Source organism: Halichoerus grypus, chromosome 5, assembly GCF_964656455.1.
Source record: "Halichoerus grypus chromosome 5, mHalGry1.hap1.1, whole genome shotgun sequence".
Classification (NCBI taxonomy): Eukaryota; Metazoa; Chordata; class Mammalia; order Carnivora; family Phocidae; genus Halichoerus; species Halichoerus grypus.
This window is the reverse complement of record NC_135716.1, coordinates 110,104,148-110,131,013: the sequence shown is the minus strand read 5'-3', so window position 1 is coordinate 110,131,013 and position 26,866 is coordinate 110,104,148. Positions and strand designations below refer to the sequence as shown.

Genomic DNA, 26,866 nt, shown 5'->3' with positions numbered 1-26,866 from the left:
ACAATAAACACACTAACCCTGAGATGACTCACCTATTTGGATTATCAGATAAAGACTTTAAAGCAGCTATTATGACGGTTTAGTTTTTTATTTATTTTTTTTAAAGATTTTATTTATTTATTTGAGAGAGAGAGTGAGAGAGAGAGCACATGAGAGGGGGGAGGGTCAGAGGGAGAAGCAGACTCCCCACTGAGCAGGGAGCCTGATGCGGGACTCGATCCCGGGACTCCAGGATCATGACCTGAGCTGAAGGCAGTCGCCCAACCAACTGAGCCACCCAGGCGGCGCCCTATTATGATGGTTTAAATACATAAGGGCAAATAATCTTAAAACATGGTAAGACTGAAGTCGCAGCACAGAAATGGAAGATATAAAAAAGAAACAGGAAAATAAAATATCCCAAACAAAAAAATTTACTGTTTTGACTGTATAGGAAAATAGAGATAACAAAGGAAAGAGTCAGTGAACCTGAAGATAGATCAATAGAACAACAACCAAGAGAAAAGATTAGGGAGAAAAAAAAACAACACCCCCCTCAAACCCATAGAATAAAAACAAAGGTCTAAAATTTGAGTCACTGGAGTCTTAGAGGAAGAGGACAGAGTGCTACAAAAAAAATTTTGAAGAAACAATAGCTGAAAACTTCTCAAATATAGTAAGAGTCAAACCTGCAGATTTAAGAAGCTCAGGGAACCCCAAACAGAATAAATTCAAGAAAATTCACACCCAAATAAACTGTAATCAAAATGTTGAAAACCAAAGACAAAGAAAAAAAATCTTGCAAGCAAAAAACAAAAAAAACCTCCAACACATTCCACATTGAGAAAGCAGTAATTCAAATGACTATGGATTTCTCATTAGAAACACAGAGGCCAGAAGGCAGTGGAAGGACATTTTTAAAGTGTTGAAAGAAAAGAACTAAACTCTTTATCAAATGAAAATGTCCTTCAGGAATAAAGATGAAATAAAAACATTCTCAGATGAAATACAGAATTCACCACCAGAAGACCTGCTACAACAGAAATGCTAAAGGAAGTTCTTCAGAAAAGAGAGAAATGATATCAGAGGGAAAGAACCCTAGAAATGGAAGAGTAGAAACAAATGGTAAATATCTAGGTAATTAAAAAAGATGACTTCTTTTCTCTAAAATATGTGACTTTTGAAAGCAAAAATTGTAAGATTGTCTGGTGAGGTTTTCAAAGTATATAGATGTAACATACACATATCAATTACAACCCAAAACAAGTAAAAGGGCCTTATATGGTGGGACTATGTGGTTTCTACGTTCCACTTGAAGGGGTAAAATGTTAGTTTTAAATAGGCCAGTGAAAAGTTTTTATAAATATAGCCCATTAAAAAGAAAAAAAAAAAAAAACTGTAAAAAGAGATATAGTCAAAAGCTCAGTAAATTAAAATGTAGATAATAAAATGCAAATAAGCATTTTAGATAAATTAAAATATAACTCTAATGCGTAAATAAAAATAGATTAAATTAAATCTGTAATATAAATTATATGTAATTCTAAAAAATTATCAATTTATCCAATATAAGGCAGCAAGAGGGAAACAAATGAAGAAAACATAAGGTACAAACAGGAAAAGAGAAAAGTAAGCCTAAATCTGAACATATATTTGCATTAAATATAAACTGTCTAAATATTTCACTTAAAAGATAGAGATTATCAAAACAGTTTTTTTTTTTTTTTTAGAGTGAGAGAGAGCATGAGAGGGGAGAGGGTCAGAGGGAGAAACAGACTCCCCGCTGAGCCAGGAGCCCAACGTGGGACTCAATCCCAGGACTCCAGGATCATGACCTGAGCTGAAGGCAGTTGCCCAACCAGCTGAGCCACCCAGGTGCCCCCAAAACCGATTTTTTAAAAAAATCAAGACTGAACTATATGCTATGTAAGTAATTCACTTTTTTTCTCTTTTTTTAATTATGTTATGTTAATCACCATACATTACGTAAGTTTTTGATGTAGTGTTCCATGATTCATTGTTTGCGTATAACACCCAGTGCTCCATGCAGTACGTGCCCTCTTTAATACCCATCACCAGGCTAACCCATCCTCCCAGCCCCCTCCCCTCTAGAACCCTCAGTTTGTTTCTCAGAGTCCATAGTCTCTCATGGTTCGTCTCCCCCTCCGATTTCACTTTAAATATAATGATAAAACTCAAAGTAGAAGAATGGAAAAAGATATACCATACCATGATAAAAATAATTGAAAAAAAACTGAAACAGCTACATCAGTATTAAATGAAGACTAAAAGCAATAAAAATTACCAGGATAAAAAGAGACATTTCATAAAAATAAAAGGATTAATTCACCAAGAATATGTAACAATTACTAATGCACAAGCAACTGAGTTTCAAAATTCATAAAGCAAAAACTGATAGAACTAAAAATATACAGTATATTGAAGACTTCAAAACTCCTTTCTCTGAATAAACTGGTTACCAGAGGGGAAGTGGGTAGGGGGTGGGTTAAATAGGTGAGTGGGATTAAGGAGCGTGCTTGTTGTGATGAGCACTGGGTGTTGTATGAAAGTGTTGAATCACTATATTGTACACCTGAAACTGATATTACACTGTATGCTGATTAACTGGAATTTAAATAAAAACTTAAAAAAAAAAAACCCTCATTTCTCTGTAACTGATAGAAGTAAAAAGTAAGTCAAGGATGTAGAAGAAATAAATAGCACCGTAAACCAACAATAACCAATTGACATTTACATTTACCAAATACCCCAGCCAACAAGAGCAGAACACACATTTTGAAAGTATATGCATGGAACATTCACCATGACAGACCATATGCTGAATCATAAAACAAACCATAACAAATCTAAGAAAATTGAAATTATATAAAACATTTCTCTCATCATAACAGAATTAAACTAGAAATCAATACCAGGAATTTATCCAGAAAATTCTCAAATACTTGGAAATTAAACAATCAGCTTCTATACTATCCATAAGTCAAAGATGAAGTCTCAAGGGAAATTAGGAAATATTTTATATTGAACAAAAATAGAAATACAAAATTCAAAATTTGTGGGATTTAGATAAGCAGTGCTTAGAGAGAAATCTAAATGATTAAATATTTATATTACAAAAGCAGGGAGGTCTCAATGAACAATCTAAGCTTCCACCACCAAGAAACTAAAAAGAAAAGCAAAATAAACCCAAAGCAAGCAGAAATAAAATTTAAAAAATAACAATAGAGAAACCAATGAAAATTAAAAGCTTTTCTTTGAAAAGGTCAGTAAAATTGATAAATCTCTATCTAGCCAGACTAACCAGAGAGAGAAAGAGAGAAGGTACAAATTACCAACATCAGGAATGAAAGAGAGGATATTATTACAGCCTACTGAGTCACTGAAGGGGTAAAGAAAAACCATACACAACTCTGTGCACATAAATTAGACAACTGGGACAAAAGGGACTGATTCCATGAAAGCCACAAACTACCAAAATTCACCCAAAAAGAAATAATTAACTCGAATAGGTTTATTCTCAAAAGAAACTGAATGCATAGTGAAAAATCTTCCAAAAATGAAAACCCCAAGCCCAGATACTTTCACCAGGGAACGCCATCAAACAACTGAAGAAATAACACCAGTTCTACACAATCTCTTCCAGAATACTGACAGGAAGGAACACCTCCCTACTCATTTTATAAGGCCAGAATAACCCTGATACTAAACTAGATAATGACAGTACAAGAAAAAAAAAAAAAACCAATAACAACATACCAATGTCTTTTATTAACAGAGAAGAAAAAGAAAAAAATACTCAACAAAATATTAGCAAATTGAATCCAGCAATATATAAAAGTAACAATGCATCACAACCAAAAGCAGCTTATCCAGGAATGCAAGACTAGATCAGCACGCAAACATCAATGTAATCCATCATATTAATAGACTACAAAAGAAAAACTGTATTATCACATTAATCAAATGATGTGGAAAAAATCATTTGATAAAATCTAACATCTTTTTTTAAAAAAAGCAAAGACACAATTACAAACGTTTATAATAATTAGCAAAAATTGCATCTTAAGTCCCATTAACTGTACTTATATATTATTTGTTCAAAGATGTTCCTCTATCATATTTAGGTACACATGATATGGTATATAGTATGTAAAGGTACATATAAAGGAATAAAGAATATATGTACATATATATTCAATATATACTGAAGCAGACAGTTTTGCTAGCTTATGCTGCGATAACAAACAACCCCAAAATTCTCAGCAGTGGAAAAAAAAATTCAACATCTTCATCATAAAACTGTCAGCAAACTAGAAAAAGGGGAAATTCCTTACCTGATAAAGGGCATCATCAAAAAACCTATAGTTATCATCATATGTAATAGTGAAAGACTAAGTGCTTTGCCCTTAAATAGTCCAGAATAGGACAAGGATATCTTATCTCACCCAATCCTATTCAATAATGAACTGGAAGCTCTAGCCAGTGCAGAAAAAAAAGAAATAAGAGGAATATAGATTGGAAAGGAAGAAATAAAACTGTCCCTATTTGTAGATAACATAATTTTCTATGTAGAAAACCCCAATGATTCTACAAAAAAAGTTCCAGAACTATTTAGTTTTAGCAAGTTTGCAAGATACAAGATCAACATACAAAAATCACTTGTGTTTCTAAATACTAACAATGAACAACTGAAATGTGAAATTAAAGAAATGTGTGTGCATAGATACATACACATAAATTATATGTGGTATATATTTATCTATTGATTTATTTCTATGTCACATTCACAATAGCTGCCCAAATACATACATACATACAGAGGTTTAAATCTAACAAAACACGTGAAAGACTTCTATGTTGAAAACTACAAAATGCTGATTAAAAAAATATCATGTATCTAAATAAATGGAGAGACATACTGTCTTCATGGATTGAACAACTCTCTCTCTATAGTTAAGATGCTACATATTATAGTCAATTCTTCCCATCTGATCTAAGATTTAACACAATTCCAATTAGAATGTTAGCAGGATTTGTTTGTAGATACTGCAAGCTGATTCCAATGTTTTTATGGGCAAAGGATCTTAAATACTCAAAACAATTATGAAAAAAAAAATAAAATTGAAGATTCACACTACCTGATTTTATTTTTTTTAAAGAATTTATTTATTTATTTGACAGAGAGAGACACAGCGAGAGAGGGAACACAAGCAGGGGGGGTGGAGAGGGAGAAGCAGGCTTCCCGCTGAGCAGAGAGCGTGATGCGGGGCTCGATCCCAGGACCCTGGGATCATGACCTGAGCCGAAGGCAGATGCTTAATGACTGAGCCACCCAGGTGCCCCTACCTGATTTTAAGACTTGCTATAAAACAACAGTTATCAACATAGTAGTAGAGTTTGGGCCAAATGACAGGTATATATATCCATGGAACAGAATAGAGAATCTAGAAATTGACCTTTTATAAAAATATGGTCAATTGATTTTTGACAAAGATGCAAAGACAAATCCATGGAGATGGCACAATGTTTTCAACAAATGGTACTGGAACAAGTGGACACCTGTATTAATAATGTTTTTTATTTTCCGTATTTTATAATGTTTTGACATCTTAAAAAGTTTGCCGGCTGGGGAGAGTCTGCTTCTCCCAGGGCTAACCAATTCTTAGCACAGGGGTGGGAAGTAGTGGGGGGCATGTCTTTCATATGCAACCCAAACAACCTCATTATCTAATTCTCACACACCAAGTTATTATTGTCTCCTGCTCTGAATCATCCTAGGGCCAGGTACCAAGCAACTAGAGACCATCAAACTAGCCAATCCTATACTGCTTATCCTGCCCCACCTTGTCTTTCCCTTGGAAACCCCAATAAAGGCTCTATACTCAGCCTTCCCCTCACTCCTGCCTCTGCTTCACCAAACCTGGTACTTCTGTGGCCCTATGTGGCACAGCACGTCCCCTTCTCTCGGGAAATATAAGTAAGCAATTCACCCTTTCAGTAACATTGACCTCTCCATGTCAGCATGCAGTCACCTCCATAAATTAAAATCCCACAGGCATAATTTTAACACAACATCTATATGCAAAAAACCTCAACCTATATTTCACACCTTATATAAAAATTAAGTCAAAATAGATCATATATCAATGTCAAACTATAAAATTTTTAGTAGAAAACATAGAAGTCTTTGTGACCCTGAAACTCTCTTAGCTATAATATGAAAAGCATGACACATAAAAGAAGAAATTGATAAGTTAGATTCCATCAAAATTATAACCTTTTTTCCCCTGAAACAAACTGCTAAAAGACTAAAGAGAAGTTTCAGACTGGAAGACAAAATACGCAAGCTCAATAATAAGAAAACAAACAAATCAATTTAAAAAAATTGACAAAATAGAGACTGCAAATAAGTCCTTGAAAAGATGCTCAATATCATTAGTCACTCCAGAAACACAAATTAAAACAACTACCACTACACACATATTAGAACAGTTAAAATATAACAACAACCAGCAAGTATTGTCAAGGATGCAGAACAATCGGAACTCATATTACTGGTTAGAATGAAAATGTTACGGCCATTCTGGAAAACAATTTGGCAATTTCTTATAAAGTTAAACAGACATTTACCATAACATCCAGTAATCTCACTCCTAGGTGCTTACCCTAGAAATATGAAAACTTATGTTCATGCAAAAACTTGTATACAAATATTCACAGCAGCTCTATATTCACAATCACCAAAAACTGGAAACAACAGATGTCCAACTGATGAATGGATAAACACTGCGGTACATTCATATAATGGAATACTATTCAGCAATAAAAAGAAATGAACTATTGATACAGGCATAACATTGATGAATCTCAAAGACATTATGCTGAGTAAAAGAAGCCGGTCCCCAAGTCACATACTATAGGATTCCATTTATGTGACACTCTGGAAAAGATCAAGCTATAAAGACGGAGAACATATCAATATTTGCCAGGGGTTTAGGGGTGGGTAGAGAATTTGACTACAAAGGGGCAGCATGAACAAAATTTTTTGGAGTGATGGAATTCTTCTGAATCCTGATTGTGGTTACACAAATTTATACATGTGTTAAAACTTGTGAAATGTACATCAAAAAAAGGTATTTTATATATAAACTTTTTATAAAAGTCATTTTAAAGAGACAAATGAAAACCCTTGAGGGAAGGATGCGTTTTTGTTTTGTTTTTTAAGATTTTATTTATTTATTTGAGAGAGCGTGAGAGAGAGCACGAGAGGGGAGAGAGTCAGAGGGAGAAGCAGACTCCCCACTGAGCGGGGAGCCCGATGTGGGACTCGGTCTTGGGACTCCAGGATCATGACTTGAACTGAAGGCAGTAGCTTAACCAACTAAGCCACCCAGGTGCCTGCGTTGTTTTTTTTTTTTTAATAAGTCACTGGGTTTAATTTTAATATTTAGTTTACTCAAATTTTGAAGAACCGATCTCATAGTGCTGAAAGAAGTTTCAACAGTCAAATCCATTTTGTCAACCAAGCCAAGAAAGACAGTGGCTTAGAGGTGATTTCAAACTCTCAGACTTCAATTTTAATTGGACAAATCATCGATCCACCAGGTGAGGGACCAGATAAAAAATGTAACTCAAAGCATTTACCACTATTAAAAGCTGAAAGTCAATTTCCAAACTCCAAATGTTGCATTAATCTCAGAAATTAAATCCCTTAAGAATCATAACTCATCAAGCATCCCTCTTCCCTTCTGCAGATATTTAGACCCTTTTTTGCCCCGGCCTTCAAAATACTGAACAAAATACTTACAGCTTTAAGGGTAAGATCACACTGAAAAACAAGTTTCTGGAGTTGTGTTAAAATTTCTCTTTTGGTATTTTCTAGATCATTTCGTCTCTCTTCAACATTTGTCACACAAACTTTGTAGAGTTCATTTGCTTCTTCTACCTTTAAGAATATCACAGAAAAAAAAAATAACACTGATCACTAGAATTTATATTTTAAAACAAATACTTATTATAATAAAACTCAATGGAAATAATTAAAAAGACTTTTTGCATAAAAAGTATGAAATAGTCTGTTTTATTTTTATTTTTATTTTTTTTTAAATTTTTTTTATTGTTATGTTAATCCCCATACATTACATCATTAGTTTTAGATATAGTGTTCCATGATTCATTGTTTGTGCATAACACCCAGTGCTCCATGCAGAACGTGCCCTCCTCAATACCCATCACCAGGCTAACCCCTCCTCCCAACCCCCTCCCCTCTAGAACCCTCAGTTTGTTTTTCAGAGTCCATTGTCTCTCATGGTTCTTCTCCCCCTCCGATTTCCCCCCCTTCATTCTTCCCCTCCTGCTACATTCTTCTTCTTCTTTTTTTCTTTCTTAACATATATTGCATTATTTGTTTCAGAGGTACAGATCTGAGATTCAACAGTCTTGCACAATTCACAGCGCTTACCAGAACATATACCCTCCCCAGTGTCCATCACCCAGTCACCCCATCCCTCCCACCCCACCCCCCACTCCAGCAACCCTCAGTTTGTTTCCTGAGATTAAGAATTCCTCATATCAGTGAGGTCATATGATACATGTCTTTCTCTGTTTGACTTATTTCGCTCAGCATAATACCCTCCAGTTCCATCCACGTCGTTGCAAATGGCAAGATCTTATTCCTTTTGATGGCTGCGTAATATTCCATTGTATATATATACCACATCTTCTTTATCCATTCATCTGTTGATGGACATCTTGGCTCTTTCCACAGTTTGGCTATTGTGGACATTGCTGCTATAAACATCGGGGTGCACGTAGCCTTTCGGGTCCCTACTTTTGTATCTTTGGGGTAAATGCCCAGTAGTGCAATTGCTGGATCATATGATAGCTCTATTTTCAACTTTTTGAGGAACCTCCATACTGTTTTCCAGAGTGGCTGCACCAGCTTGCATTCCCACCAACAGTGTAGGAGGGTTCCCCTTTCTCCGCATCCTCGCCAACATCTGTCATTTCCTGACTTGTTAATTTTAGCCATTCTGACTGGTGTGAGGTGGTATCTCATTGAGGTTTTGATTTGGATTTCCCTGATGCCGAGCGATATTGAACACTTTTTCATGTGTCTGTTGGCCATTTGGATGTCTTCTTTGGAAAAATGTCTGTTCATGTCTTCTGCCCATTTCTTCATTGGATTCTTTGTTCTTTTGGTGTTGAGTTTTATGAGTTCTTTATAGATTTTGGATACTAGCCCTTTATCTGATATGTCATTTGCAAATATCTTCTCCCATTCTGTCAGTTGTCTTTTGGTTTTGTTGACTGTTTCCTTTGCTTTGCAAAAGCTTTTTATCTTGATGAAGTCCCAATAGTTCATTTTTGCCCTTGCTTCCCTTGCCTTTGGCAATGTTTCTAGGAAGAAGTTGCTGCGGCTGAGGTCGAAGAGGTTGCTGCCTGTGTTCTCCTTTAGGATTTTGATGGACTCCTGTCTCACATTGAGGTCTTTCAACCATTTGGAGTCTATTTTTGTGTGTGGTGTAAGGAAATGGTCCAGTTTCATTCTTCTGCATGTGGCTGTCCAATTTTCCCAACACCATTTGTTGAAGAGACTGTCTTTTTTCCATTGGACATTCTTTCCTGCTTTGTCAAAGATTAGTTGACCATAGAGTTGAGGGTCCATTTCTGGGCTCTCTATTCTGTTCCATTGATCTATGTGTCTGTTTTTGTGCCAGTACCATACTGTCTTGATGATGACAGCTTTGTAGTAGAGCTGGAAGTCCGGAATTGTGATGCCGCCAGCTTTGCTTTTCTTTTTCAACATTCCTCTGGCTATGCGGGGTCTTTTCTGGTTCCATACAAATTTTAGGATTATTTGTTCCATTTCTTTGAAGAAAGTGGATGGTATTTTGATGGGGATTGCATTGAATGTGTAGATTGCTCTAGGTAGGATTGACATCTTCACAATATTTGTTCTTCCAGTCCATGAGCATGGAACGTTTTTCCATTTCTTTGTGTCTTCCTCAATTTCTTTCATGAGTATTTTATAGTTTTCTGAGTACAGATCCTTTGCCTCTTTGGTTAGATTGATTCCTAGGTATCTTATGGTTTTGGGTGCAATTGTAAATGGGATCGACTCCTTAATTTCTCTTTCTTCTGACTTGTTGTTGGTGTATAGGAATGCCACTGACTTCTTGAAATAGTCTGTTTTAAATAGAATATTTCTAAAGATAACAATTTGTTCTGGTCAGTGACTCAGGCACTTGACTTTAATGGATAGTATACTGTCTACAAGATAAATGACTACTTCTATTTAACAGCCTTTTCTATTTATATTCACCATTTTCTACATAATCTTACAGAATTCATCAAATTATATGTCATAAGCAATATAAAGCTCCAGCCTAGCTTTGCTATCAGGTACTAGAATTAGCACACATATACACCCAGTTGCCTCAAAGGTGAACTTCCTGAACAATGAAGTAAAAAATATTAAACTACTGCCTTCTCTAAGATACTTTTTCAGAAACAAAACCAAAGATTTAAAAGATAAGCAAAAATCTCTTAGTATACTGGTTCTCAAAGTGTGGATCCCCATCACCACCAGCAGCAGCATCACCTGGGAACCTGTCAGAAGTGCAAGTTGTTTGGGGCCAACCCTAGAGCTACTGAATCAGACACTCTGGATGTGGGGCCCAGTAGCCTGTTTTAACAAGCCTTCCAGGCAACCCTGATGCAAGCTAACATTTGAGAACTGAAGCCTTAGCAGATTATTGCTAATTCAACTTGCAAATAACAACAAAGATGGTTACTTTCTGAAGAGCTTCCTCTTCAAGCCTTCGCTTTTTTTCTAGCTGCTTGTTGAGATTTTTTACTAATCCACCACTTGAGCACAGATGCTCCTCTTCTGCACGAAACATGGAAGATTTTGCCTTTTCATACTCATCTTGACGTTGCATGCATAACAATTTTGCCTTTTTAAGAGCAGTCTCTGTTTCCAGCTACACAGGAAAAAAAAAAGACTATTAAATACAGAATAAGAAACAAACCCTAATGTATAAGTTTCATTAGCATATTCAACAAGATAGTTAAAACAAGCATTTTAGAAAAACTATAGAGTAAGGTATGCATCTTCCAGGGTGTATGCTTACATACTGCAGATGATTTCAGATGTTCACAAGTAGGTAGATGAAACTCCATTATAATACTCACCATTTTATTTTGTTCCTGTTTCCAAAGTTCTTTTATTTCTTTCCTTTGTTTTTCCATTTCATTTTTCCTCCCAAGTAGAGGCTGTCAAGGGTATTTCAAAACAAGAAAGAAAAAAAAAGCTGTTTTCTAAAGGTATGCTGTTGTTAACAAAAAAAAAAAAAGTGTATTATACACATAAATTTTTACCTGCACAAATTTGTTGGCTTGGAGTGCTGCAATTGTCTGTTGTAAAAGGTGACTGTTCTTTATATCATTAAGAAGAGCACTGGCAAATAGAGACTGCAGTGGCATAAACTCCTAGAATTTAAAATCGAAAAGTAAATTTTCCAATGGAAATAGCACTAGAGTTCTAGATCCCCCCCAACTATTCTTCTTCAGAGGGAGAAATTTTAAGTTTAGACATTTTCTGCAGACAAATGACTAGTCATAAAGATGACTATATGAGGAGGTACTGAAGAATATTAATTATAAAACTAGGCAGGCAAGACTAGTGGCTAACAAAACAATCAACATTTGTATAAAATTGTGAATTTCCTAGTTTTTTTCCATAATGGGTCTCCACGTTAAGTTTAAAAGGTCTTTATTTTGCCCAGCCAAAAGTTCAGCATTTCACTTCTTTCCTATATTTAGCACACAAGTTTCTGACTTCACAAGGCACTATCATGAGCTCATCTAGGTAACCTCCTTGTCCAATGCCCTAGGAGGTCACTGAACACTTACCTGCATTCCAATGTTACTTCTAGTTGCCTCTGCCAACTTGACAATGTTTCTAGTGGACTCCAATTCTGAAAAGGTCAAAGAAAACATCAGAAGGTAAATTAACTTCTTTTTCCCCTCCATACTCTAAAATTATTTGTGATTCCCAAATTAAAGAGTGAGCACACATACTAGTCTGCATCATATGATACTGTGATTCTTATCCAGAGTGCTCATCGAAACCAACTAGGAAACTTTCAAAATATACATGCTTGGCCTCACTTCTCTTGGAGATGGGACCTAGGCCTGTGTATTGCCCTTTTATAAGGTTATTCAGGTGATTCTGATGGGCAGTCCCTATTTAAAGCAAATAATTTTGTAGAAAGAGCACAGGATTTGGGTAAATCCTATATTCTTCCAGTTAGTGCTATATAATCCTATGCAAATCTGCTATCCGACCTTAGGCAAGTCTTGTTTGCCCGAGCTGTAAAATGGGAATAATTCTTTTCTTGCTTTCTTCCCAGGGTTTTGGTAAGGATTAAATGAGGTACAGGATATGAAAGTATTTTGTCAATACAAGTATTTTGTAAAACACTGGGAAAATACTAGCTATTAAGATATTACCATGGCTGGTGCTCATACACCTATTGTTGCTTTTATTTCTTTTAACCATATTATCTGATTGCATTTCTTTTTGCCCAATGGAGTATGACTTCCTTAAAGGCAAAGACAGTGTACTATTTGTCTTTGTGTCCCCAGATCAAGTGGTTGGCCCACAGTAATGTTCAATAAGTACATTTATTGTAAGAAGAGTCTTTCCTATTTCAAGAAGAGAAAATGGACAATGATTTTATTCACTACAATGAAGCAGCTACTAATTTGGAATCATATTAGTCATCGTCTGTAGAAAATGAATTGCAAACAATTTAGTTCTTACACTCCAAAGTTAATCAGATGCCCCAAAGGGCAACTCACCCAAGTTAAGCTTCTTTTCAACCCATGAAACTATGTTCTTGGTATATTTTGACCATGTTTTAGCATAAGACAAAGCCAATTCTACAGAATCAGTGTTCTTCAATAGCACGCTGTCTAGTTCTATAGGAGAAAAATTTCCTGAAAATAAAAATATCAAGTATATATTAAATATCAGCACATAACTCTAAACAAAGAAGCATTCAAATCCTAAGATGTTCTTCAATGAAAACTGTTTAAAAAAAATACAAGTGACAAATTTAGAATTAAAGGTCACAGTTTAAACTTAAAATGGTTTCAAATTATATTTTTTATCTTAATACGTATTTCTATTATTCATCAAGTTATAAACCCTATATAATTCTTGATCAGTCTCTATATTATCTATTTATGCTAGCAGGTTTTTTTTCTTAAGTTTTTATGCAAAATTTTATACATCATTTTGTGTTAAAAATGAATACTTAGGTTACTGAGCAAGAAGAGATTAAGTAATTCAAAACATGTATTGAAAGTAACTGCAGGGGGTTGGGGAGTGATTAAAAAAAAAGAAGAAAGAAAAGAAAGAAAGAAAGGAAGGAGGGAACTGCAAAAAATTTGACTAAGATTGTAAGTACCTCAAAAGCATTACCTTTCTCGTTGGATGAGTCCACTGATTCCACGGAAACATTTTCAAAAGACTTACAACATGGAAGAAAACAAATTTAAGATTAGAGCAGAAGATAACAGATCTTTGCTTCAGAAATTTTTCACTCTAATTTGTTATTGTGACATAATTCCTGTTAAAGAATTTCAAGTATTTAGAACTCAAAGGGCCTAAGAAATCTGTTTAAATGCTACTACATCTTACAAGAATTACATACCTTTTTACAACTGCAGTTCTCAAAATCCAAGAATAAACAACCTCATTGTTTACTAACAGCATTAGTTAACATTAATAAATCCATTCAAAACTTTAAATAATTCTGCAGATTTCAAAAATATTAGTCAGGAAGTTATAGAAACAATCTAAATAGATTATCACTTAAACTGAAGACAAAGACCTGTTTCTTCCAGCCATCTTTTACCGTTTTATCATATGACAAAAGCATTTCTCTGAAAGTCTAGTGGACAACTTAGTGCAGAACTTTCTATGATGATGGAAATGTTCTGTATCTGCACTGTCCAGTAAGGGAGATACTAGTTACATGTGGCTATCTGAGCATATGAAAAGTGGCTAATGTAAATGTAATGTAACGTATATTTTCCATTTTATTTATTTTAATTAAGTTTAAAGAGCTACATGTGTCAAGTGGCTACCTTACTGGACAGTGCAGGAGAACATATCTACCAAAATTGTGAGATCTTAAACAAATGTGATCTATTTGGTTGGGCAATACAGACTATGCAGGGATTCAATGCAAAAGGGATCAAAGAGACCTGGGTTTGAAGTCCAGCTCTATCACTTAGTAGCTGTCTGACACTGGGCTATATATTTAGGCTGAACTTTGGTTTGCCCTTCTGTAAGATGGGGATAAGAACACTACTTTCATAAGGCTCCTTTAAGGCTTAAGATGATATAGGCTTAGCATAGGGCATGGTACATAATAAACACTATTAAATAAATGGCAATTATTACTTAAAGTATTTTTCAAAACTCTTCACCAAAGTAGTTTTATTAGTAGCATTATATCATCATGGACTTTTAAAGCTCAATCTCTAGGGTTAATTAAAAACTGCAAGAAGGAAAATAAGGTGCAAAAGAAAAAAAGGAAAAAGTATTTTCCTATTAAGAATTAGTGTAATATGTGCACATAATAGAGCCAACAGGAACAGGAAATATGATTCACACCTAAAATTTTAATTCTTCAGAGCCTTGTCACAGATATAATATTATTATATCTTTTAAATTAGTAGTATGTTTGAAAAGATAAAATTGAAGAAAAATTATAAACAATAGCAAAATATTTAAGGATCTTAAAATTCTTCATTACTGATATGGTTTATACACTATCCTTGATTCATCAACGGATGACTTCAGAAATAGTCAATTGTTTTCTCATTATTATAGTACATATAACAAATGTTTCAATTAGTCATTCATATTTTGTATCATTTTAAGAAAGACCTGCAATTTTTATATTACTTTGATATAACACAAATACTTGGCACATTTCCAAATATTTGTTGACCTCCTTCTGGATTTGAACATCCTTAAAAAGAAATTATTAACGTATGTCTCTACTGCAGTTTTTAAAAATAGCTTGCATTTAGTGAAAAAATTTTAGTCAAATAAAAATATTACTACTATAAGTCTTTAAAGCAATATTCTACAAACATTCTTCATGTTCTATTATTTCAGGGCAATTTTTCTTTAAATTGGGAATCGGGGGCTGCCTGGGTGGCTCAGTAGGTTAAGCGACTGCCTTTGGCTCAGGTCATGACCCTGGGGTCCTGGGATCCAGCCCCTCATCAGGCTCCCTGCTCAGCAGGGAGTCTGTTTCTGCTCCTCCCTCTGCCCCTCCCCGGCTCATGTGCTCTCTCTTGCTCTCTCTCTCAAATAATTAAATAAAATCTTTTAAAAAAAATGAACTGGGAATCAGAACTGCAATCCTCTAACATACTGCTCTTAGGGAGAATGAGGACCTACAGCCTATTTATAAGTGATTCATGGTAATAAACTATAGGATGTGTGAAAAGATTAATACCCTCTTTACTTCTTGTGTTATTTTTCTAAGTTTCCACCAGTCTTTAAGAACTGTGACAATGTCAGGAGAGAAAAATGGTTAAGAATTACTTACTAAAATTTTGGACCATATGACACAGATTCATTACATAGGACACCATAAAACTATCAGATATATTCTTTTAAAATGATAGATCCACTTAGAAAGTGTAATTAAATTTTTGCTCCAGAAACTGACCATAAATTATCATATTTAAAATGAAGTGATCTGTTTTTCTTGCTCAACTCGAAAACTATCAAAGACTAATGCTGAGATTAAGATCAGGAAATTATTGAAATATTAAGTTAAAAATATTAAAGTCTCTGCTTTCAGACAAACTTGGCCTACCTTACTTTCCCGAGAAACAGGCAGTCGCAATAATGAATCATTGCCTACATCTCCCATAAGGAAGTTTGTCAGGCTATTCAGGGAAGTTAAAAAAAAAAAAAAGAAATAAAAAGACAAGTCATTACATTGCTCTGTCACAGGCTTCACATTCAACATGTCATCTAGAATAAATTTTTTTAAGAACCTTAGAAATAAACTCCTAGGAATCTATTCACATAAACCACATAGTCACTTGCAAGTGGATGCTGCTTCTGAACAGCTACACAGACACTGCTGAATATAGTAACAAAACAATAATGAAATAATGAATGTATTTTTTTCCAGTGTTGTGATAATATTTTGTATTGGTTAATACTTTACTTTCCATGTATCTACTAAATTATATGACATATTCTGAGACTCCCAGGCCCAAATTTCTTTAAATGACAGTCCTCTACTTACATATTCCCAAAGGTAAAGGCCAAGGTCTCAATGGAAGAAAACACTTCTCTGAAGAGATCGTTTTTGTTTTCTTCATTAACTTCTGTGAAGTTCACAGCTACAGGGAAAGGTTGGTTACAATAAATGAGGAAGAAAATATTTTAAACTACATTTATACGAAGTCATTTAACCTCTTAAAAGTTCACCATTACTTCTAGAAGCATTAAAAGATTAGGAAACTGAAAAATCTAATACACAAAATGAATATGATGTTCAAGTTCTTTAAAGAAATCATACAAAAGAATCAGCTTGCATACAAGTGGCTGGCATTCTAAACCTACTACTCCATGCATTACATAATTTGACACATCTAAAAAGTGACACAATGTGAAATCCATCCGTCTCAGAGTCACAGAATCCATGTTACATCAGACCTCTCATTAAAAGCACTCTGTGCTATTTTCTCTTGCTTACTGCTTTATGGCATTTGTAAAAATAGCTAAATGCACTGCGGCCCACTTTAGTCAAATGAAATATATTTTTCACTAGGAATTACCAATAATTGAAGTCAAATATACATGTGACATAACACAAATCCTATATACAAAGCATATCACATAAACACCCAATGCTTTAGAAAATTTAAATTCCTATTTATTTATAGCCTTATTTCTTACAGGCTCTTAGGCTCTGAGGTCCATGTTAATTGATATATATTGCTGTCTCTTGTTTGCCATAGGGATATTCTAACATTCTGCATTTTGCTAAAGCAAATTGTGAAATATAACTGAAAAAGTTTTCTTATTCTAACTTCTTCTCTATGCGCTTTTGTTAAAAGCCCAGATACAATTTACCAAGACAAAATCTGAAGGTGGAATTGGCAATTTTTTTAAAAGTAACTGCTTCTACTCAGGGTGAGTTTAAGGAGCAACTGGCTCCCTGTATCCCATCCTCCCTAGGATCCTTGCCAATAAAGGGAAGGTAGACAGAGCAAGTGAAGAGGAAGCCATCCTTTGCTTTAAAACAAGCTGTTTTGAAGTTTAGCTGCACAGCAGAATTACCTAGGGAGTTTTAAAAACAAAAATCTGGGTCCTACCACCAGAAATTCAGATTTCACAAGTCTGGTGGAGCATAGCTATTTGTTCAAAAGCTCTCTCAGGTGATTCTAGTGTACAACTAGGGTGGAAAATGCTTGCAGGAAAGCAAGAATTCCTAAGCCAGGATGAAGGAAGCCTCAAGCCTCTAAACCTCATGAAACTACAATCAAGCTTTTACATGGATAAGCCTTTGTAGACATGAGGGGCTAAGGGCCACATCTTTCATCAGATTCTTCTAAATATCGCTGATACAAGCAAAAAGAAAAACTTTAAGAACCACCATAAATAATTTTAAAGCTATTTTTGGACTTCTGCTCTAGCCAAGATGGAAAAACAGGTTTACACTTCTGCCTGAAACAATCAAAAGAAACTCGTACAAAATATATGAAATAAAAATTTTCAAGACACTGGCTATAAGGCAACAAAAGACAAGAATCTTGACAGACAAGAAACGAACATGGTAAGCTCTACAATGGCCCTAGCTTAGTGCCTAACATCACACAGGGTAGACTTCCCAGTTAAAGAAACTACTATAGATAAAAGTCATTTTGTAATAATGAAGGAGTCAATTTATCAAGAGGACATAACAATTCTATACATTTATGCACCTAATAAACAACTTCAAAATGCATGAAGCAAAATCACAATGAGAAATAGACAAATTTACAGTTATAGCCAGAGATTTCAATAGCCTTCTGTCAATAATTGACAGAACATGTATATGGAAAATCAGTAAGAATATGGAAGACTTCAACAATACTATCAGACTCCCCTACCAGATGGACATTTGTAGAACACTCCATCCAGTAACAGCAGAATGCATGTCTTTTCAAGTACACCCTGAATATTTGCCAAGATAGACCATATTATAAAACAAGTCAAAATGGGTTTAAAACGATTTAAACCAGGCAAAGGATGTTCTGTGACTAGATGGAATGAAATTAGAAATAATGGAAAGATCTTTGGAAAATCCCCAGATACCAGGAAACTAAAATAACACACTTCTTAATAACCCATGGGTCAAAGAAGAGAAAGGGAAATTAGAAAGTGTTTTGAACACAATGAAAATGAAAACACCACATATCAAAATTGTTGAAAGGGGGCTGCAGGAAGGCGCCGAAAGGAAGGAGTACCAAGGGGCATCCATTATCTGGATTGGGACAGTTTCACAAGGTTTTTTATGTCAAAATTGATCAAACTGTATCCTTTAAATATATGTACTTTATTGAATATCAATTATACCTCAAGAAAGCTGCTTTAAAAATCTCACTGGAACGTAAACTTTAAATAGTAATTTATAATGTCTATTTACAATAACTTATAACCAGCAAAAATGTATAGCCTACTTATATTTCCTAACCTGTTAGACTTTAAAGAAAAAAGCACCTTATAACACTACTGCAAATTCTGTAATTATTCTTTCTCTTTCTTACCTATTTCTTTCGTAGCCCTAAACATGACTGGGAGATTTAAAAAGTAGTAATTGTGAATCGCAAAAAGACAATTATTTGAACCATCTTCCTTCTTTATCTTCATCCTTACTTGAATGAGGTTACAGCCATCAAATGACAATTACTATTATTGCCCTTGCCTCCAATTCAAAACAGTCCTATATTCCTAATATCTTTTCTCTTTTTTGCTTCTGCTCAGTGTTTCAAAGAAAAGTCTTTGGCTCCTTTCCAGTAATAAATCTTTCCACTCTTTCCTGCATTCTCCAAATCCTATGCCACCTCCCTCCGTAGCTTTATTATCTCCCACTCAATTGACATTATTTTTTCTTATGCTACTAACATACTCAAATCTTTCCTCGGTGAAAAAAACTTTTATTTTACCGTATTTCCTCTTAAAGCTACCATCCAACTTTTTTTTTTTTTAACTGCCAAACCTCTATAAATGGGTCATGACAAAATTCACCAGGATTTGGCTTTTCATCTAGTCTAATGGTTATCAGAGGTTGAAAAACTTTGTGTAAAGGGCTAGATAGCAAGTATTTTAGACTTTTCAGGACATACGGTATGTTGCAACTATTCCTAAAGAAACCATACATAAATGAATGAGATATGGTGATACATTAATGAATAAGAGTGGCTGTGCTCCAGTAAAACTTTATTTATAAAAATAGGCAGCAGGCCAGATCTGGCCCACCAGAAACAGTTTGCTCAGCCTGGTTAAGAGGATGGGTTCTGAAGCCAGTGTGCCTAGGTTAAATTCTTTTTTTTTTTTTTTTTTAAGATTATATTTATTTACTTGGGAGAGAGAGAATGAGAGCACGAGTGAGAGAGAGCACGAGAAGGGGAGCAGAGGCAGAGGGAGAAGCACACTCCCCGCTGAGCAGGGAGCCCGATGCGGGACTCGACCCCAGGAACTCAGGATCATGACCTGAGCTGAAGGCAGACGCTTAAACAACTGAGCCACCCAGGCGCCCTGCCTAGGTTAAATCTTAAACTCTGTCTCCTACTAGGGACTTAACACAACTGCTCTGTGCCTCAGTCTCCTCACTCATAAAGTGGGGACAACAATATGTATTTTGAGAACTGCTATGAAAATGGAATGAACTTAGAACAGAGCCTGTTACAAAGAAAATGCTCAATAAATGTTAGTTATTATTTTCACTCAAAACCACTTAACAACACTGCCAACAAAAACCTATTAGTCAAACTTAGATGCATTTTTTCTTCTGAGTTTTCATCCTACTTGTCCATTCTACAACTCTCAACAGCTTTACCACTTAATACATATGCAACCTTGGACAAATCTCTCTATGTCCCAGCTTCCTTATATGCAAAATGGGAATTGACAGAATAACAGTATTGACCTGAAAAATCTGCTGTGAGGATTAATGGGATAATCCATGCAGAGTTTAACAGTGTCTGGCATAGAGTAAGTACATCCTCAATAATGTCTGCTATTATTACTGCAAATATTAACCACTTTCTTCCACCTTGAAATATTTTGCACTCTTAGAAGCAACGTGTTATAGTAACTAGATAACGTGGGGCTTCAGAGTTTCGGACCTAAGTTCGAATCTAACCTCTGCTACTTCCTGTGTTATTCTGAATACATCACCTCACTGCAATTTCTTCATCTGTAAAATGGCGTATCACTGAAAGAAATGACTGAGAAAACAAATGTAAAGCACCTAGAGTACAGTGCTTGGTAGTTAGTAACATGAGTGCTCTCATGTTCTGTGTATCTATCTATTGACAATTTTACTTTATATAGTCATACCCATCCAGCCTGCAGTTCTCTTCGGCAAAATATAGTCATCCCCACCCAGCCTGCAGTTCTCTTTGGCTTTCCTCTCTACACATTATCCCCACAGAACTGTATCCACTTTTATACCTTTGAAGGAAATGAATCCTTAAAACTACCTGTCTAGTTCTCACCTCTGAGCTCCAGATCCACATTTCCAATGGTATGTTTGATATATTCTTTCTCCTACTTCCCAGGCTTTACCTAAACACCAGCATTACAACCTCAACATGTCCTACCTGAACCCTATCCTCCCTTCTATTCTGCCCTGCAAGCCTACTCTTTTCTATATATTCCTTAGCTCATTATCTTTGCTTTCAAAATACCTCTAAAACATTTCTTCTTCCTTTCCTTGAGAGCTTGTTTGGAGGTTCTAGCAGGGGAGCGCAGCTGCTCGTATACCCTTGACCGAAGAACGGTCCTCCTCTACCGGGGAAGGTCGTCCTCTTCAACCAAGCGCGCAGCTTCGGGAGGGACACACATGGAGCAGCAAGGGAGGAAGGGGACACCCGCCTAGCCAGCCAGATCAGCTGAATCAACGCTGGTGATCAATGGGGTGACAGATGTCGCAGCCAGATCGCCCTCACATCCTTCTTCTTCCTTTCCATTCCCACTGCCATTTAGTTCAAAAGGCCATATTTTACCTGTAGTCTGGATTATTTAACAACCTGCTAATTGGTGTTGCTGTCCCCACTCTCTTCTCTCTATTAGCCATTCTTCAAAATGGCATCAAAATTTTGCTCACGGTTTAAGTAACTATCTCCCTTGGGCTCCCTGTTAATTCACAACAATAAGCACTAAGACACATTTAGTATCTCTTTAAGAAATCACATGAATAGCTTTCATACATAGCATCTATTAGTGACTTTCAAACTTTGACCACAACCTTCAGTAAGAAATACATATTATATCATGACCAAGTATACCATACACATATAATAGCTATTAGTTATATAACACCTATGAAGTTTCAAAACATCCTTAAGTCTTATACAATGAGTGTTGCATTCTGATTTTTCTTTTCTATTCTCTTTCATATTTTAAAACGCTGGTCACAATCCACTAACTTATGTCATAAATCAGGGCCCACAGTTTGCAAACCACTGAATTAAAAGATATAATGTAGGCAAATTTTCATCATATGCATGGGGAAAAAATGTTTAGGGGAAAAACCAAAATGCAGTAAGGCTTACAAATTGAAAATTTTAAGTTGCTTCTGAGAAACACAAAAGACAATTTGAAGAAATGAAATGCATACTATACTCTCAGAAATGCTAAATATGTAACTTCTCCCTAATTTATAAATTTAATTAGAAGTTTATAAATTTATAAATTTTACTCATCGTCCTCAAAATATCAATAGATATTTTTTGGAATTTAGATAAGCCAATTCAAAAGTCCTGATGAGAAAATAAAATCCTGAATAAAAAGAGTAACAGAAAGAGGAGTTACCCCTACCAGCTACTAAAACATACTATACAACTACAATAAAGATAGTGTGGTATTGGCACATGACTAAACAAATCAATGGGACATAAAATAAGGTCCAAAAATAGATATAAATATATATGACAGTTTAATGTATTTATGATAAAAATGGCATCTCAGATCAATGGGGAAAAGATGAATTATTTGAAAAATAAGCTAGACATGTAGACATTCTAGAATGTATCAAGGATGTAAATTTAATAAATGACATCATGAAAACATTAAATGAAAACACATTGGAGAATGCTATTATAATCTCAGAGCAGGGAAGTCCTTCCTAATACCTGAAACCCAAGAACCATAAAAAAGACTGATAGATTTAAATGCAAAAATAAAATACCATAAGCAAATCAAAAGATAAAGAAAATGTGCAACTCACATCAAAGATTAAGGGTAAATTTCACTTACACAGAGCTTCTACAAATCAGTACTAGAAAAAAAAGGTCAACCATCAAAAAAAAAAACATGAGTAAAGGGTCAACTCACATAAAAGGATGTACAAATGGCTCTAAAACATATGAAAACATACTCAATTGCACTCAAAATGAGGGAAATGCAAGTCAATCTATACTGAGATGCCAATTTTTACTATCAGACTGGGTGACAAAGCTTGGTAACCAGCTCTGTTGGCAAAGGTGCAGTAAATCAGCCTTTTCAGCACTGCTATCAGAATGGCAGAACTACTGCAGAGGTTATTTAGCAATATAAAAAAAATAAATACAAATGAACATGGTTATTCATCAAAGCATTATTTGTAATAGAAAAAAAATGGAAATAATCCAAATATCCATTAGTGAATTGGTAAAATAAATTACAGCACATGAGCATAACAGATTACCATGCAGCTTTGAAAAAAAAAAACAAATCACAACAAAAGAATTAGGGAATTCTTTATGTATAGAACATAACTCAGAACAATGAGCAAGGAGCAGAATGCTACCATTTGTGTAAAAAAGAGAGCAAAAAAAAGAACATATTGTATTGTTTATATATGCATAATATGTCTCTAGAAAGATACACAAAAATCCAGCAATAGTTGCTGCTTATCTAGGTAAAGGAAAGGGTAGCTAAGCATCTGAGGTAGGAAAGACACTTCACTGCTAAATACTCTTTTATGCCATTTGCATTATAAACCATTTCAATGTATTGCCTATTAAAAAATTAAGTTTTCAAAACAGAAAGAAGACACAAAGCTTCTACAATTTTAGATGCATAATTAAAGCTTGTGTTTCTTTTTTGTCAATTTTTCAATATAGGGCAAAATACAGATCACGAAAAACCTAAATAAATGGTCGTATTAATTTAAATTACAAATAAGATTGACTAAAATAATTGTAAATAGTGAAAACACAAACACTTACGTACATAATAAATTACTGAGTGCTGAAGATGTCTTTTATCTACTTCAAAAATAAGCTGTATCTCTCTTACCATATTGCAAATATTTTGTCAGACTTAACTTCCTGCTTGGAAACAGGAGACACAGGAAATACAAATCACTACTAGAATGAATGGGGAAGAGCTTTTTAAAAAAAGTTTTTAATTTAATTTAAAGCTTTAAAATTACCTTTAAAAGGTAAATTCCATACTTTAAAAAAAAGAGGAGTCAAAAGATTCCAATTTTATTCCAATGTATTTATTATGCATAGGAAGTGGACAGACTTTATGCATCCACACCTACAGGAGCACAAACAAAATTATACCTCCCTGATTCTAAAGTGTTTTTTTTAATGTCTTGGTATATTTGCCAAATGCATCGACAGTTAAGATGTCCAGAGCAAGTCATGTCATCTTTGTTTTTGAAATGTAATCAGGGGCTTAAGACAAAATGATCTCCACATTCCGGAAGCTTTCTGATCCTAACGTACGATAGCTTTTTTTCTTTGAGCTTCCCCCATTTAAAATAGAAATAAAAATGCACTTTAATAGGTTTTTGAAAATATTAAAATAGATAGCATATGCAAAACATCTAGACTGCCATAGAATAGATATTCAAAAATGGTTTCTACCTCCCCCTTGCCTTTCCAGGGTTTGAAAATTATCATTAAAAGAAAAAATTAAATAAGTTCTAATTTAACCTCGATTTTTCAGGTCACTGAATATTTTTCATTTTTAAACTCCCTTCGCTTAGACAGCCTCAACAATAAGAGTAAGGAGGAAAGGTTTTATTTAAAAACAGGAACTTATACCAACGAAAAGACAATTTTTAAATTTTCTAGTCTCATGGAGTCTTACTGAAACAGAGTAAGTTTAGGAACAACAGAGTAATCTTTTAAATTTCACCCAAACCAAAAGTAAAATGGTAACAATAATCCCAAAGGTAAAGACAGTCATAGTGGGAGATAATATTCAAAAGATAGCTTTACCTCAAAGGAAAAAAGATCTCCAAGGCAGCTGAGAGGCCACTTTCTTCAAGTCTGTTTCTGGAATGTGGACACCAACTATACCCAGGCACACTCCTTCCCCAGGACATCCTGACTGCACACAATAGCTACTGACAACAATTGAATGAACTGTGGTCGCTATTTCCAAGCATGGAAATTTTACTATCTATAGACGCAAATTTCCCTATCTAAGTTAAGTTAAATGGCACTTATAAACAGTCTATTTAAAAACAAATTTGGTTACTAAGCACATTTTTAAAAGTCACAACAAACTATTCATTTTTCCCATTTAAAGCCATCTACATGTGTTTCAATGCTTGAAACACAGAAAAAGAAAGAAACAAAGAAAAAGAACCACTCAGGTACAATAAATCTATGTCAAAAAGCAGGGGAAGTGGTTCTCAGGTATATGGACCATATTTTATTGACAGGTTTTTATTTTCTCCTCCTGCCTCATCCCTTGACACTTGCCCTTTGCCTTCTCTAGATAGGAATGTGTTCACCAACTGCACCAAGTTCTTCACATCCAGATTTCTTACAAAAGTGCTCTATGTCACAGTCCCCAACCTCCACACATTCTAACCCAGGAAATGCCCACCCGACCTTTGAGACTCAGAACAGGTAATTCCCCTCCCCCAAAAATCCTTTCCTTTCCTTATTCAACCCATGGTGAGTCACTTTCTATAGTTACTTTGCTTGAATTCAGATTACTTATCAGGGACATTTAACATTGACAATCACTTCCTAGAACCTCACACTTTTTAAACTCCATGACATCTTTCTCTAGACCATCTCCCTATTTCTTAGGTGTTTTTCAGGCTCCTCTATTTTCTCTTTGTCCCTGGGATCTCATACTCAGCCCACACTTACTCTGCATACTCTTGAGTTGGTGCCATCCTCTTCCATTACCACCTACACACCAACAGCTCTCAAGTCCCCATCTTCAACTACAAACTTCACATTAATCCTCAACATTCCACCTGTCCTGTTTCATCAAACCAACATCCATCCCCTCTTCTGTAACAACCATATTCCACCTCTAGCACACTACAGCTTCTTAGATCAGACTGTCAGCCCACACCCAGCCCCTTATTTCTAATGATCTCCTAACTGAACCCCCGGCCTCATTCTTCTCAAATACTCCCTTCACCCTCAATCCTTTTTATACACTACAGTCCAGAATAATCGATTCTAATAAAATATTTTTGGTGGCAAATCATTTCATTAGAGGATAAATCCCAATTCTTGGATCTTTAGCACATGTAATATACATATATGTGTGTGTGCATCCATATATAATTTTATTTTTCTTTTTCACATTAAAAAAAAATCCCAATTAAGTTTTTTTTTCTCTGTTTGGCTCCCTCCTTTAAGCGGAGTCACTACAAATGGCCATTTTCCAGCAACAATTGTCCTTACAAAACAACTGACATTTAAACTTTTTGAGTTTTTTGAAAGAGTGCATGCTCTTTTGAAGTAGGTTTTAACTGTCAGTTGTTTAGTTTATTTCAGTTATTATTTTTAAACTGCTTCCTGCCAAATGCAGTTTTAATTTTTGAAAGGAAGAGAGTTTTAGGTGTGACTTAGTGGGAGTATCTACATATTGAAGTATACATAATTTTTATTGATATACATACCAATACCATGTGGGGAGGTGGTACTATAGTCATTATGGACCAAAATGTATGACTTAGATGCTTTTTGCCCATACCAACCAACTTTTAATACATCTTTCTTACCTTTTACTTTTGCAGTAAGGATTTCTGCAGCATTTTGAAGATCAACAGAATTGAGGTTCTGATGTTTATTCATTACAGATTTTAAAACACGGAGAAGTTCATCCAGACGTATATGAATGACTTCTTCACAACAGTCTTAAAGAAAAAAGAAATTTATTTGTTTCCCAGACCAAGTTCCAGGAATGCAAACTATGAAAGACCATTTTGAAGCACACTTCAAATAAATAGAAGCAGCGGCCCCACAATGTTTGCCTACTATATGTTCCCTTGTATTTTCACCACCGCAATTAGTATATTCAATTTATACAGCCCTCAAAAAATCTATAATCATTTTAAGTCAGTAAGGATTTCACAGTTATGGTCAATTTAGTCCTACCTTTTTCAGTTTTCCCAGTCTAAATACGCTGTCCAGATTGTGCCTTCCTTCCCGGTCCCTACCTGTCTATCCCCAGCCTGCTCCGCTCATTTACACCAACTCTGGTCAGATGCACGCAGACACGATTTTATAATCCCTGGAAATAAGGTGGTCATATAATTTATCATCCAAACCAAAAAACTCTAAGCAAGTGAAA

At 35.0% G+C, this 26,866-nt stretch overlaps 1 protein-coding gene across 3 annotated transcripts in view; it reads right to left on the bottom strand.

Annotated features, from left to right (window-relative positions):
* Positions 1–26,866, bottom strand: part of ARHGAP29 (Rho GTPase activating protein 29) — a 64,210-nt gene that overhangs the window by 19,553 nt on the left and 17,791 nt on the right. For 2 of the 3 annotated variants that reach the window (XM_036122701.2, XM_036122702.2), the window contains exons 3-12: positions 26,295–26,429; positions 16,356–16,452; positions 15,915–15,987; positions 13,493–13,541; positions 12,868–13,005; positions 11,917–11,981; positions 11,383–11,493; positions 11,197–11,277; positions 10,797–10,985; positions 7,808–7,945 (exon numbers count right to left, since the gene is read on the bottom strand). In XM_036122701.2, coding sequence (XP_035978594.2) covers positions 7,808–7,945; positions 10,797–10,985; positions 11,197–11,277; positions 11,383–11,493; positions 11,917–11,981; positions 12,868–13,005; positions 13,493–13,541; positions 15,915–15,987; positions 16,356–16,452; positions 26,295–26,429 — 1,076 coding nt within the window. Of the gene's footprint in view, positions 1–7,807; positions 7,946–10,796; positions 10,986–11,196; positions 11,278–11,382; positions 11,494–11,916; positions 11,982–12,867; positions 13,006–13,492; positions 13,542–15,914; positions 15,988–16,355; positions 16,453–24,537; positions 24,572–26,294; positions 26,430–26,866 lie in introns of those variants that run through there. The other variant, XM_078072734.1, reaches the window with a different exon arrangement.